Below are 15,074 nucleotides of genomic sequence, written 5' to 3' on the forward strand. Positions count from 1 at the left end.
CCCGACAAAAACGCAAAGGTGGACTTTCCATCCATCCATACATGCATAAAAACGCTGAAAAGTCTCGTGGTATATTATATCTGAAACGCCATCAGCTCGAAGTTAATAGACAAAAAAGTCCTGGGTAAGAGGCAAGTTTTCCGCCGGACGGGCTTCGCAGAGCATGCCATCTGCTTCGACGACGTAGCTTTCAGGGTCGACTCGCATCTTCGGCATCACGTCGTTATGTTTCATATCGGATTTTGTAACAGTTCGGCAGTTCTTGACTGCTTCAATACGCTTCTTAATGCCGTAGCTCTGGACGGTACCGGAGTCGATGGAAGCCTGGGAGACCCACATGACGGAGAGGCTGGGGACAAAGGACTGGATAGAATATTAGGTTTTGTTCTGCACGAGAATGTGAGGAAAGAAGTGCTTACTCCGAATTGTGGCCGCATTATAATCGGCTCAATAGTGGGGATAGAACCGTTAGGGTCACCCTATAGAGGATAATCGTTAACTATTGATATTGTGTCGAGGGCGTGGCTGCTTACCATTTGAGACGCCACAATCATTCCACTCTTCATAATAAGGGACGGTTTGGTCCCAAAATAGTTAGGTTGCCAGATAACTAGGTCAGCAAGTTTGCCAACCTCCACACTACCAGTCAAGTGGGACATGCCCTGGGCAATAGCCGGGTTAATAGTATATTTGCTGATATACCTCTTAACTCGGAAATTATCAGCGCCAGTGCCTTCATCCTCCTTCAACGGGCCCCGCTGCTCCTTATTCTTATGGGCTGTGTTCCAAGTTCGCAAGATAACCTCGCCGCAGCGGCCCATGGCCTGAGAGTCTGATGACATCATACTAATAGCTCCAATATCGTGGAGAACATCTTCAGCGGCAATTGTTTCAGCGCGGATACGGCTCTCAGCAAACGCGACGTCCTCGGCGATGTTTTTGGATAAGTGATGGCACACCATCAACATATCCAAGTGTTCATCCAGCGTGTTCATAGTGAAGGGGCGAGTCGGGTTGGTACTGCTAGGGAGAACGTTGGGATGCTCCACCACAGAAATGATATCAGGCGCATGGCCACCACCAGCTCCTTCCGTATGGTAGGTATGAATTGTGCGATTCTTAAAAGCCTTAATCGTCTGCTCCACGAAGCCGGACTCGTTCAAGGTGTCAGTATGAATCATACACTGCACATCATATTGTTCGCAAATATCGAGGCAAGTGTCGATGGCAGCAGGTGTTGATCCCCAATCCTCGTGTAATTTCAATCCAGCTGCACCTGCAATAATCTGCTCCTCGATGCTCCGACCCCCGCTGTCATTCCCCTTACCAGTTATGCCGACGTTGAGTGGGATGCCGTCACAAGCCTGGATCATCTGCCGCATGTGAGTGGCACCCGGGGTGCAGGTGGTGGCGTTGGAGCCAGTAGAAGGGCCTGTTCCACCTCCCAGGAAAGTCGTAACCCCTGATGCGATCGCCTCGTCCGCCTGTTGGGGGCAGATGAAGTGGATATGCGTGTCAAAGCCTCCGGAGGTCACAATTTTATTCTCACCAGCCACCACGTCGGTTGAGGAGCCTACAATCATGGCAGGATGGACCCCAGTCATAACGTCTGGGTTTCCAGCTTTGCCAATGCCAGTAATTATGCCATTCTTGATACCAATGTCCGCCTTGTAGATACCGGACCAATCGATGATCAATGCATTGGTGATAACCGTGTCCAAGCAGTCCTCGGAGGACTTTTCGGAGGACTGCCCCATGCCTTCACGGAGGCTCTTGCCCCCACCAAAGCTGCACTCATCACCATACGATGCAAAATCCTTTTCGACCTTGACCCAGAGGTTTGTCAAGCCCAGGCGGACCAAATCTCCGGTCGTAGGCCCAAACATACGCGCATAGGCCTCTCGGTCCATCGTGTACGGACTAACAAGAGCCGTGTCGGCAGTCGGGTCGGGAATATGAGCGAATCCCTCGGCTTGTAAGCGAAGCATGATCTCCTCCGCTCGACTGAAGTCAAGTTTACCTGAGGCAAGGAAATTGCCTCCTTTGATGATCTGATTACCAGCGATTTCTACGAGAGTAACGGTCTTAGTATCGCCGGGCTCGAAACGAACCGACGTTCCAGCGGGAATATCAAGACGATAGCCATATGCGCGGAGCCGATCAAAGTGCAGCTGCGGGTTCACCTCGATAAAATGGTAGTGCGAGCCAACCTGTGATCTCAATCAGTCAGATCAAGTCTATTGCTTCCATATGTAACGGAGTCAATTTACCTGAATTGGCCGGTCTCCCCTACTCATCACCTTGAGCTTGATGCGTTTCCTTCCTTCATTCAAGATGATCCGTTCGTTCTTCACGGGTATAACGGCACCCGGTATCTTCTCCAGCTCGTAATCATCCGGGTTCGGGTCGGGGAACGCATCGGCAGGAGGAATGGGGAGAAAGCTACCGTAGAGCGCCCTTTCCAGATCGCCATCATCGCTACTGATGGGATGGTGCACCGTTACCAGATAAGTGCCGGTGGGGAACGTTCCCTCGACCTGCAGTTCCACGAGGGTAGATGTCACGGATGGGAGAACATGCCGGCGCCCGAGCATGGTTTTGCCGATGGACATGAGATCGGCGACGGAATAGTGGCCATCGCGGATCAGCTAAGTAGTGGGCGGGTCAGTTGGCAACTCGCTGGGGCCGCTAATGTCGGCGTAGCAGGGGAACCGTTTTAACTACCTCTTGCAGATTCGACGAGATGAGGGCCACCGCTTCTGCATGGTTGAGTCGCACACCACGTGCTAGACGCCGTTGGGCCAGAAACCCCAGCTGCGAGATGGCGAGCTTGTCAAGCTAGATAGTGTGGATTGGCATGTTAGAGTGGGATAAACCAATCGATCGTGCCACACTGGAGCGCATCCTTGTTGTTACGTACTTCCTTGGGGATGAGGTGCATCGTGACAATGGTAACAATTACAGTGGTCAGATGATGCAAGCCCCAATCTTTTCTCTTGGCCTGCGAATCAGGGAGCAGTCGGTGGGCGATCGCAAGGCCACTAGGCCAATCAAGGGATGTGGCAATATCGCGAGGAGAGAGAGTATACTTAGTATAAAGAGTATACAAGAAGGAAGACCAAGCCCAAGGGGTTTCCGGGATCGGGATGAAAGACAGCGAGCCAAGGGCGGGACGGATCGGTTTCTCGAAGGGCTGAAGACGATTTTAAAAGAAAGCATGCGCGAAGGCCGGATATCGGCGGAGTTACATCGGACACCTGCCAGACGGCCGAGATACGCTGATAACGGCCGCGGCCTATCCTGGTTGGCCGCACTTCGACACTTGACTAACAGCTAGCTTTAAGCTGCCGCCATAGGCGAATAGCACAATTCTTCGGCTCGTTCAGCAGTTACCGGTTTGGACTAGATGTAGGCATTCATTCTGGTTGAGCCAGCATGATCCCTGCAGTTTCTTTAGCAAAACAAGGAGCTCTTACTTATGACTCATGATAGCCAATTAGATAGAAAGTACTCCGTGCTACGCAGTACTCTGTAGAGATTGAGGCACTTCTCTTGCCGGATGGCAATAACAACTTCTAATACATAATAGGAGGAGGCATTACTGCTTAATAACACGGTCGCCCGAATGGTCTAGTGGTATGATTCTTGCTTTGGGCCTTAAATCCAAATTGCAAGAGGCCCCGCGTTCGATCCGCGGTTCGGGCCACTCTTTTTTGTGCTCCATATATCTGTTTTACTCTTTTCATTACTGACTGTCCTTGAATCTATGAATCATTGATCTGGACCTCTGCTATATTCGATGGGGAAAAAAATTCACTAAATAAATATGTTTGGTGCCCAGTAACTCAAGATAGATTCTTCGTAAAAAGTAGCAGGCAAATAAATGCCTTAACTTACTATCTATCTAATGACTAATAAACATACACAAAGAGGGAATCACTAGAGGGGAGGGAGAGGAGAAAGCACAAGCCTCTCATGTGTTAGAAAATTATTAATATGGCATGGCTTATGGAACAATAGATGGAAAGGAAGTTTTATCATTGCCCGAATGGTCTAGTGGTATGATTCTTGCTTTGGGCCTTAAATCCAAATTGCAAGAGGCCCCGCGTTCGATCCGCGGTTCGGGCCTTTTTTTGGTTTCTTGTTGCTATCAGTATGTAGTAGTATACTGCAACAAATATTGCATAACAAGGATATATAAGAAAGTTAAGCACTGGAATCCCCAGGACCATAACGTGTTCAGTGTAGAATATTCATATTGCAATAGCTGCGTCCCGGACTATATATACAGTCCAAAACACTGGGATAGAGCAGTTAACGTATTCGGGACAAGATATCTTGCAATGGGGAGAATCTGGGCATTGCTGTAGAAGCTTTAGTATAAGCAAGCTAAATTCTAACTATACATTAAATTCTTCTAGTTATAATACTCAAAGTTTCAGCCAATCGAAGTTCTTATCCTTTAACAAGCTGAGCTACCTAGCCAGGCGCCTGGGTAAGTATTTTAATCAGGCACCTGACATATGTGAGATAGCTTTTGGACTTTTAATAGGGCATGACTAGCTGTATAACTTAATATAAAAAGAGGTAAATGGCTCTATAGCTATTCCATCAAGTTATAGACCTCGTTAATTTAGCCAACAAAGAAGATGAGCCTTGGAGACATAATACGAAAGTTCCTTGATAAGCTTATACTTATGATACTCTGTACAGGTAGATATCTTTTTCTTCATCGTTTCCTGGTTCAGTAATTGGATCATTTAATTTAATGGCATCAGTTCTTATGCTAGATTAATCAGGCGTCCATAGCATGATACATCCATCCAACTTTCAGCACCATCCAAGAACTACCAGCTACCGGATTCACTATCCTCTCTAATGTAAACTACGAAAAGAGGATGCCCGACCATTACAGCTGATTTTGTTTCCAGTGAGTGGAGAATATTAACAAGAGAAATTCGGATTGTCGTGCAACATGGCTGAGAAGATTCAGATTGAAACAGTCTTGGGTCGCGCCGAGGTTGAAAAAGTTCATCTTAGAGGTATTCCCTCAGCTGGGGCGCTAGATGTACTGTGTAAGTGATGTTTAGTTATAAGTAGAGAGCTTAATTAGGCTCAGAAGACGGCGGACATACCTGTTACTGATAGTGTAACCAGTTAGACGAGACAGCGTACAACGCCGGTTTATATGTGTGCACTGCAGAATTAAATATCCATCATGCAGAATGGATGATTGGTCTTAACTTCCAAAGAATGCATCGACACATCAGTGGCATAGAAAATTTACTGGTGGATGGCATGGTGAGGAAGATTTCAGTACTGTTGTACAACTATCAAGTGTCGATCTATTACCTAGGGCTAGTTATATACATTAATGCTGCTAGTCTATATTTAGGGTATCGTATCTTATATATTGTTATGACCTACGAACAGAGATGGAAATGAAACCAAATCAACTCTATTCGGTGCCTACAACGAGAATACTAAGCATGGAGAGGAAAGGAAAGGGATCGAGATAAGCAACGGTGTAGATGTCCCCATATACTATACTAGCACGCTCCATCGCTCCCCCACAACCAAACACATTAAATAGAACAAACAACGAACCACGCAAACCGATATCTCAAACCGACAATGCAAAGCGGCCTTGCAAACATGCCTCGCACCGGTCGTCATATAGATTGACATAGAATCTATATAACAATTTGCTAAATGTTGTACCTGAAAACTCGGAATTAATTTATATATTTCTAAACTGACTCCAACATGTCAATTAGAATGTTATAAATCTAACCTGGCAGCTATATATCTAAAGTCTCGAGGGAAAGACAAATTATATCAAGAACTATTTTTTGATATGATAACCCGCCCAAATAATAGAAAGCACGGAGTATGGACAATGAAGTATTTGAAGTAGCATGTAGAGAATTGCCCAAAAGTCTCATGTTGATATCTGTTATAGCCAAGCTCAGGATCTTAACTATTCCACTGGACCAAAACACCACTATATCTGATTGGGTATCAGATATTCCTGAGCACCTTATATAGTAGCGCACTGTAATGTTAGGTGACGCACTCACACCTAGCAATATCCCTGCCTTCAAGCCAACCCAATGTAACTAACATCTATAAGTATATAATAGAATTAAACTTCTAGTGATCTACAGTACTATATAACAAAATCTTCCTAACCAAGAGCTAGAATCACCAACTATAATAGTTATGTAACTCTTCTACTTAATTGCTATCGCTAAACCATGGTCTCTATCTATATAAATAACCAGTTATTCACCTATCTCTAAAGTTGTCTTACGCCTCTCGCTATTATTATTAAGCAAGGCATTAATCCCTGTGAGTCTCAAGTGTAAAATCTATAGTTAAATGTGTACTTCGTATCAGTTACCTAAGAGATAGAGTTATCATAGCAGTCGTACTATATGTTAAGTATAGGAAGAGGAATCAGATGAACTCCTCAGATAATTTTCTTCTACGATGATTTTAATCCCGAAGAGAAAAAGATCAACTAGATAGCTAGGTATACCTGAGAACATACATCTATTAGCCATGCCCAGAAAACAAGTTTTTGCGAATACCTCTCAATTGATACGCATCATATATGCTAAATACTAAACCCAACCCCCGGCGCTCTTTAGATTAGGAGAGCTAGCTAAGTGCTCTCTTGATCATGCTTAATTCTAGCATAGTAGCAAGGAAGAAGACAGACGATAAATGAGAAAGGTGCATAGTAAATCTGAACACATAATTTGAACAACCTGGAAAGTGTGGTATATTATTATCCTGGATTAGCCCGCCATATACCTATAGAGACACCATGTCTAGTATCTTAGGAATTCAACAATATTCTTAAAGAATAGCCGAAATAACACAAAACTACGTTTACGTTTCCACGTATGGCTCACAATGTATATGTACTGTATGATAAAGAACCATGGTAATATATAGAATAGGTACCAGAAAAGTTAACCTACACCATTATTTCTGCTGCCACGACTGCCAATGCGCAAAGGTTATTGCTACTAGTATGTAGGTACTACACTGGTAAGCACCCGTTGCGGGCCTGGAGCCGACAGAACCTTAACCACTAACCCCTCACCGCTAGGACTTCGGGGTCTGTTAGCAGCATTAGATAGTGATCTTGCGCTGACAGTGGACCTACTTAGACCCATCCCCGTGGTAGGACAAAAAAGAGCAATACACGGCTTTTCCTATTCAAAAATATCAAATAACAATAAAACAACCCATCCAACAACCCCAAGGACACTCCCATGACATTCCAGAGCCCAGAAAAGGCAAAGACATCATTACAACTGCTAACGCCCTAAAAAGAAAGCTCTCGGTAATACGCATGTTCAAATTGTCAAATATACAGCACCCGAGAACCTATACAAACACACATTGTCGCCATGAAACTAGTACAGGAGCTTCAACATTCAATCGTCGGCATTCGCCTCGCTCTTGCGCTTTTTCTTGCTGCGCTTATCACCGCCAACCGCCTTGCGAGTGGAGGTGGGCTCCTCCTTATCCGCTGCCTTCCGCGCAGAGACGCGTTTCTTCTTCTCGGGCGACTCTTTCTTCTCAGCGATAGGGGTGGAGACCTCCTTGGACTTGGCCTCGCTGCGGCGACGCTTGACACTGCGCGGTGGAGTAGGCTCTCTGACCGGTTCGGGAGAAGACTCTTCTTCCTCCTCCTCTTCCTGTTCCTGCTCCTGTTCTCCGTTTTCGTTCTCCTCCTCGGACTCCTCTGCGCCAGAGGCAGAAATACCTTCTACGTCTTGCTGCAATTGGTTGGCCGCTCTGGTGTTGTCATCATCAGTGAAAGGAAGGCCAGCCTTGTAGGCTTTCATTTTTTCCTTGTAAACGGCGAGATTGTCCGCATAGAGCTTCTTCCAGACCTGTTTTGTTTTCGGTTTAGTCGCCGTCGCGCTATTGCGCAAAGTAGACAGAACTGATGCTCACCTCTTTGTTCGCCTCCGGCATCTCGGCCCAGCGGCGGGTTCCCTCGTCGGAGACTTCTTTGGGTTTGGCAGTAGGACCCATCTCCTCAGCGATCTTTCTGCGGTTATGCTGCATAAAGAGGAAAAACGGGGTCAGGGCGCGCTTGGGGGCATTGGGGTCAGGAGGAGCGCGCTTGCGCTTCTTCTTGCCGTCGCCCGCTTCGGACTTCGTGCCGGGGCTGGTGGGGCGGTGGCCCAGCAGGCCACTTTCCCACAGAGAGTTGGTGATGCCACTGGTGATAGATGCAAAATCAACAGTGGCGGGTCCACGGTTCAGGACGGTGTTGGCATGGTTGATGTAGGCTTTCGACAAATCAGACACAGCTGACTGGAGTTGCGCAATGCTGACGATTACCTGAGAATATGTTAATTGAGCTTGATCGGCAGGAAACGCAGCGACTGCGCGGACGCCGGAAGTGGCGGCATTGACTGAGCTAGTGGCACGGGCAATCGAAGCGACCAGGTCATGAGCGTGCATGGATGGATCTGGTTGGCTATGAGAGGGGGTGCGACGGGCCATGGAGAGGGTATAGAGATGAAGCAAAACAATATTGCAAGATTTAAAATGGAAAAAAGAAAAGAGAGGAATATTCTATCCAAAGGAGAACAGATGGGAAAATATTGGGGTTGTAAGGATGTAAGTATGATGGGTCGAATAGGGGGTACAGATAGTAAGCAATAGGGGCAAGAGAGTTAAGAAGCAACGGCTGGGCGGGGGAGGTTTTGTTTACGGACGCGTGCGAATGTTGTCAGGAGGCTGGCAGCGTTGCCGAACACCAAAATTGGGGGGCGCCCGAGAGCGCCAACGGACCATCAACAAGGGGGGTACTTACACTATCGCGAGTTCTTGTGAATTCATCGACATTGACAGTAATCACGGCCTCTTTGGCCTTTGAATCTTCTTTATGCGACATGATGTAGAAAGTCGTAGCGGCGAAAGATGACAGTACTTATATTTGATGAAGAGAGAGAGAGAGAGAGAGAAAGAGAAGAGGAAGGATCAAGAGTGTGGCAGAGAGAAAGAATTTTCGCCAGCGGGGTCATATTAGGAGGGGGGGTCCCCTACTAAATAGAGCGGGCTCGGCGGGTGCTGGGGGACCTGTTGAGTCGCTGTTTTGGGCTTAGGACCCGGGTTAGTGTGCTTCAGCCTGCCGTCCCTAAACTGCAGCGTTCTTCACGCTGCCTTGCCCCCCTTTTGCCCACAGTCGCACTGCAGCCCTGGCGCGTACCCGGTTCCTCCAGGTGACCTCACCTACTACATCTGTTGCCCCGTCCCACCACGAGCCGCCTTGACAGCCGCTGCCTCTCAGCTCTTGAAGATTGAAATAGCGAATGAACGTTTCTAGAATCGGAATCCATTTACGAATTATCTAACATGTACGGAGTACTTCTTTAGGTCTACAGTTATAGCCGGGCGCTTTATTCAGTAATTTAACGCCTGCTATGTGCGAAGGACCTTTTTGTCCAGGTATGATCGCTTATTGACGTACTTGGTGCTGTCGCAGGGTCTACTCTCCACGCTGGCCCGTAGCAAAAAGACTGACTCAAAAATAGACTCTCTAAATCCATACCCAATAGTAGTGCCTCGTATTCTTCGGATTTTACTGCAATTTTTAGTTAAATATCATATCATCAAGCTGCGCCAAAAGTAATAGGGAAGGCGCCTAAAGCTTAGGAGAAGGTTAGAAACTAGTACAACACCTATGACAAGTCTATAGTTCGTGTCTAAGTGCCATGCACTGCACACGTGCTCTCTCTACCCTACATAGTTAATATAACAGCTTTGGAAAATATGTAAACCCATGCTCTTCTCTGGCCAAGTCTAGGTACTAGACTAGCCAAAAAAACTTGATGGTAACTGGGAGACTCGATCACGCGGGCACCACGCAAGCCTACTCCTACCTAACTTCCAACAGGCTTGCGGGCCAGGGCCAAGCCATAAAACGACTCGACCAAAACCATACGGGGCGGGTCCGCGGGATACAATGTCAATCCTCGATAGGCAGGAACCGTCATTGTACCCAAGGTTAAGCCCTCCGACATAGCGGAGTACTAATTGCATGATGTTATTAAGGCTGGAGAGCCAGGACCACCACTACCATTATTCAAACCCCACCAACTAACCAACAACTTTCAAGGACGCACAACGTGCATCGAACATCGAACACCATCTTTACGTATGGTTCGGCCGCCAAATCGACAAAAGCTGGCTATGTACATTTCCACCTACATCATCCAGCGATGATCGTGGCCACACAGGTGACATCATTTCATATATTCTAAAACCGTTGCCCAACGGTACGCGCCGACAATTATCATCACATGCATATATAATATATTACTTTGGAAAAAAATTTCACTTCTCTATATGCTGCAGTCCTTCTTTCCCCTACTGCGCAAACAGACCTCCCTCACCAGCCGACGCTCCCTCCCAGGGTTAGCGAAAAGATGTCAACAAAAGTATACATCCTCGTCTATGAGGGTTCGCCCCTTGACTATGCCGAATATCGCCATACGGCACTGCATTTTATGTTTCCCAGGGGCTTAACGACCACCTTGCATGTGGTCGGCACGCAGGGGCTGTTTCAGTTCGAAGAGGATATCGATCAAGACCCCCATGAAGGAGGGAAACTGGTTCACACGATCGCCGTCGGGGAGCTCATTAGTTCGATCAATGCGGCCGCGTTGAAGAAGGTGGTTTCGGCAACGCCTATCAAGAACGGGCGTGATGACCTAGAGTGGAATTGCCAGAATTGGGTGGGCGATGCGTTGGCTGGACTAGTGGAGAGGGGCTACTTAAGTGAGCCGCAACGAGCAACGGCTATTGACAAGATGTTGGATGCTTGTCTGGAGGCGAAAGACGAATGAATACTTTATTTGATTTCTTTGTATTCTATGCTTTAAAGCAATTACATATAATGAATCAGAATATACCATTCGGCCAAAAATCTCATGGGTTCTAGGTGGGCTCCAACTTTGCATTTTTATGTGTATCACGTACATCTCTGACAACATACATTGTCATAAGGATACTAACAGTAGTAAAAAAAAAAGAAAGAGAAATAAATAATAAAAAAGTAGTAATTTAGTTTTCAATCTGGACTCCGGGATCCATTGCGTCTGTGTCTATGGTGAACATGATACATTCATTCATCTTTGCGGCACCATCCAGGAACAGCTGTTGCTTCTGGGTGTAAGTATACTAACCTCGTCTTGCTCTGCCGAGTCGCCGACGTACCCCATCCAGTGCCTGATTGCCCTGAGCAGCTCCTGTTCTAACTGAACACGTTTTTTTTTGGGGGGGGGGGGGGTTTCGGAGGCGTGTTTGAAAGACGATGATATAAACTTTGGACGTGTGACATTGCCGCAATAATGCCTGCCAAAACGACGCAGTCTTGCCGGAACGGAGGACGTGCCTAAGTAAAAGTATAGTTTGCTTTAGTTTGGTTAATATTAGTATAATAACAAGCACTAACATTGTGGTAGTACTGATATAGCGAGAGAAGTGATTTGGATTGTACAGTTAGATTGTTTATGGGACTGATAAAGGTAGTATTGTTTCCCTATTCTCTATTCCCGTTATACGTTGGGATACCCTGTTCGCCTGTGTTTATGGTTAATATGATACATCCGTTTATATTTTCAGCACCATCCAGGAACTGTTGCTTGTAAGTGTACTTATACTAACCTTATCTGACCGCATCTAGCCACTATCTGGTCTTGTAAATCTCCTTAATTGCGCGGATAACTGCCTTTCGGTTGTTTGTCTACCTCGAGTACCACTTGGCATACTAATTAACGTGCGTCGAATGGAACCTGCGACTAAAGTGGCCCTGAAAGAAGCGTCCTAGTACGAAGTAGTGTAGTCAGATCGTAGCTGATCGCTCGGATCAAGTCCAGTTTTACCCTTCCCCCGGGGGGGACCCAGATAATTTGGCCGCGGAGCGTTTGGACAGCCGACATCGTTCGAAACAATGCAGCCCAGTACGAAGCAACTTATCCGGATCGCAGCGAAGGCCTAAGTAAAATTATAGTTAGCCTAAGTTCAGTTAATATCAATATAATAGCAAGGGAAAGACGTCCACAGATCTTTTAATAGAGCAATAGAGCAACAACGAGCACTAACATGGCATAATAAATGAAGTGTTACGGTACTTCGGAATGATGCTTTTTGGAATGCTATTTTTGGGAATGATGTGGATGCTGATGATATGCAGAGTCAATCAGCTAGCCATACTCAGATAACATCGCATTGCAACTAGCTACTGTATATAGAATATAGGACTGACCTTGGCGATGGGGGAAGGTCGTAGGACCCTCGAAGTCTTACGCGATGATATGATCAAAATTGAATATTCTAATGAAAAGACCAGCTTCTATGCAGATCTTCCAAGCTTGAATGGTATTGTCCTAGAGAAGAGGAAGACGGACAAAGACTAAGAGGGTGAGAAGATATTATCCTACGATGAAATAGTACTAGTTAATGTAGAAAACAGACCATTCATTACTTTTATATTTCTATCCCACCTGAAGATAACGATTTGATGAATTTTTCTTTGAGAGGTGACGAATACTTGAAGGGACAGTGAAGAGTAAACACATTAGAAGCCTTTATGGAGGGTGCCTTTTTGCACCCAATAGGATACGTCTGTAGGTAGATAACAGATAGCATAAGCTTTGTCAATATCGGTACAACAAGTCAGGCCATCAAGCATCATTAATTCCCGGAAATACTCTACTAGAGTTTTGTAACTGCTGTGGATGGAAAGGTGTTGTTTGCTTCGCAGATGGGTACTCTTACTGGTTTATCAGTCCGGCTCTCCTTCCCCAATATACAGTAGCTAGGTATACCGATAGTATTTCAGTACGGATAAAATTACAATTTCTACTTTACTCTTCACAATGACAAGAAGAAAATAACAGAAAAATAACAATGTTAGTGCTTTGTATTTGTATTTTATTCATGTTGTTGCTCCATACTAAGAGCTGTTGATGTCTTCCCTATAGTTATACTATGTCAAACCCCTGTTCCCGGAAATGCGGTGCCACCCTTGCTTAGGACAACCATGCCGCGTTCACGGGCAATATATCCTTTCATCAGACCCTAGTATTCAATTATCAGCTAGACAGTAGCTGAGTAAGCGGCCAATCTATGTGCTCACCTTGTAAATGAGATTGGATAGTAAGCATTCCACTTCATCCATATCAATACGGACTTTATCACTCGCATGAGTGCCAATTCGCAATGCCGCGGAGAATTCAGCAACTGGAACTCTTGTTCGCCGGATTGGAGCTTGACCATCTTTGGACTCTTCAAATCCTCCAACGATAAACACCTTTCGGAATAAATTGCGCAATGCAATATCACGACCTCTCTCAAGTGGTAGATAGATACGTCTCTTGACAAACTCTTCTTCTCCAGCTGACATGGCAGCATCAAACTCACGGAGGTCACCATTTCTGATGCAGTTACACAGCGGGCGAAACAGTTTCTCTAATCGGGGAAAGGATGCAAGAAGTTTATCGCTTGGCAAAGTATGTGTTGTAACAATGTGGCAGGGTACAAGATACGTCAGAATCAGCCTTCGCAGCAGTTAGCGAAGATGAATACAAAAGAATAGCGTCAACGTACTCTCTGTTTTTTAACGAGTCTTTATGGCACATATTCCATGCGTCCGCCAAATGCGATTCAGCCTACACAGTCAGCTTCTTGAAAACTCAAGTTAAAAACTGCTAAATACCTCTTCATAATTCTCATCCAGAAAATTGATGACGCCAACGTAGTAGTTAAAAGTAACAATGTGGGATCGAGGGAAGGCATCAAGGCCGGGAAGGTCCGCTGATGAGGCATTCAAAGCACGAAGTAAATTTTTAGTGAGACCAACGGAATTGATCTATATGCATTAGTAAAACTAGCAACCATCAGCACAGAATAAGTGCTAGTCATACCTTGAAATACGTTTTAAACAATAGGTTTGTCATGTTATAGATCCCCCACTTTCGCGATTCCTCGATAGGTGACCTAAAGACAGCGTCCACCAGTCAGCATCAGACAGGCTTCTAAGGCTGCCCGGTCGATTACCCACCTGTCACTCAGGCACAGAGTAAACATTCTGTTAATCACCCATGCTGCTTCTTCCAACTTGGCGCTCTTAGTAAAGTCGGCGGCAATATCTTCTTGGAAGCGGTCCCCAAATGTAACAGAGCCTTGAGAAGAGAGTTCAGCATCTGCTCTTATCGCAAATGTTCGTAGATATTTTCCAACAACGTAAAGACATGGCACAGTCCAGGCTTGAAGCCCAAAATTTGAGTATCCTCGGATAAGGGCATTTGACACTTCTTTCCAAGCATCGAAGACTTTAACCCAACTGGCTTTAGAAGGTGACTCGTCGAACTTGGCGATTTCCCCAACTGCTTTCCAATATGCCGAGAAGATATCAACCCACCCATTCTGCTCCTGCTTGGGTAGCTTGATGCCATTGGCCTGAAACAAAGCGTAGCGAAGGTCCGAGGATAAATGCGCAGCATTCGAGAAATAGTAAAATGCAAGCAATCGATTGGGTAACTCGGCGGGCGCGACCGGGGTTAGAGCAGCTGCTAGACGAGGGCCAGAGCCGGTTCTCTGGCCCTCTTTGAAATCCTCGAAGATTGATGCCATGGCGAGCAATTGATGTTACTCACTGTCTGTTGATGACTTCGGTAGGTCACGTGGGACCCATCAAGGATCTCGCGACGTACAGGTGAGCGACGCTGGTTGAAAGAGAAACACGACCATTTGGCGATACGTGCTGCTCTATCGTCATTGCAAACAACGATCTGGAGGTGGGGAAAAAGCGCCCGCACCGCCTTCCCGAATGTCTCGATCAGCCGCTGTGGCTAAGAAGCCGAAATGGGTATAGTTTGATGCCAAGCCACTGGTCGCTTAGGCGAAGGGCGGCAGCCCTAACTCAACAAGTTCACAAATCTTCATTTTGGCGATTAGACCAACCCGGCACACCTTTCTTGAGACTCATCCACAACACCGTCGACAAAAGTGAGTACTACCCACCCGATTAATTG

The 15,074-nt window shown here is 46.1% G+C and overlaps 4 protein-coding genes and 2 non-coding genes across 6 annotated transcripts; 3 read left to right on the plus strand and 3 right to left on the minus strand.

Moving 5' to 3' along the window:
• Positions 1–102: 102 nt before the first annotated feature.
• URE1 (urease Ure) lies at positions 103–2,941 on the minus strand (the record flags this gene model as incomplete). The annotated part of the gene is made up of 6 exons (XM_033575821.1): positions 103–363; positions 420–479; positions 534–2,210; positions 2,271–2,648; positions 2,725–2,838; positions 2,921–2,941. 6 exons carry the CDS (start codon positions 2,939–2,941, stop codon positions 103–105), a joined length of 2,511 nt encoding a protein of 836 aa, XP_033421676.1.
• Positions 2,942–3,619: 678 nt separating this feature from the next.
• On the plus strand, positions 3,620–3,705 carry ATNIH1004_011257. The gene has a single exon. It is a non-coding gene; the product is annotated as a tRNA-Pro (tRNA).
• Positions 3,706–4,042: 337 nt separating this feature from the next.
• ATNIH1004_011258 lies at positions 4,043–4,128 on the plus strand. Its single transcript has one exon. It is a non-coding gene; the product is annotated as a tRNA-Pro (tRNA).
• Positions 4,129–7,451: 3,323 nt separating this feature from the next.
• On the minus strand, positions 7,452–8,535 carry ATNIH1004_011259 (HMG-box domain-containing protein; the record flags this gene model as incomplete). Its single annotated transcript, XM_033575822.1, has 2 exons — positions 7,452–7,913; positions 7,978–8,535. 2 exons carry the CDS (start codon positions 8,533–8,535, stop codon positions 7,452–7,454), a joined length of 1,020 nt encoding a protein of 339 aa, XP_033421677.1.
• A 1,928-nt stretch (positions 8,536–10,463) lies between these two features.
• Positions 10,464–10,883, plus strand: ATNIH1004_011260 (uncharacterized protein; the record flags this gene model as incomplete). The annotated part of the gene is made up of 1 exon (XM_033575823.1): positions 10,464–10,883. The coding sequence occupies one exon, from the start codon at positions 10,464–10,466 to the stop codon at positions 10,881–10,883; it is 420 nt and encodes a 139-aa protein (XP_033421678.1).
• Positions 10,884–13,032: 2,149 nt separating this feature from the next.
• Positions 13,033–14,673, minus strand: csn12 (the record flags this gene model as incomplete). Its single annotated transcript, XM_033575824.1, has 6 exons — positions 13,033–13,119; positions 13,178–13,598; positions 13,648–13,709; positions 13,757–13,909; positions 13,965–14,037; positions 14,102–14,673. 6 exons carry the CDS (start codon positions 14,671–14,673, stop codon positions 13,033–13,035), a joined length of 1,368 nt encoding a protein of 455 aa, XP_033421679.1.
• Positions 14,674–15,074: the final 401 nt, after the last annotated feature.

This window comes from Aspergillus tanneri, assembly GCF_003426965.1.
Source record: "Aspergillus tanneri strain NIH1004 chromosome Unknown AapTan_8_pilon_pilon_pilon, whole genome shotgun sequence".
NCBI classification, from domain to species: domain Eukaryota; kingdom Fungi; phylum Ascomycota; class Eurotiomycetes; order Eurotiales; family Aspergillaceae; genus Aspergillus; species Aspergillus tanneri.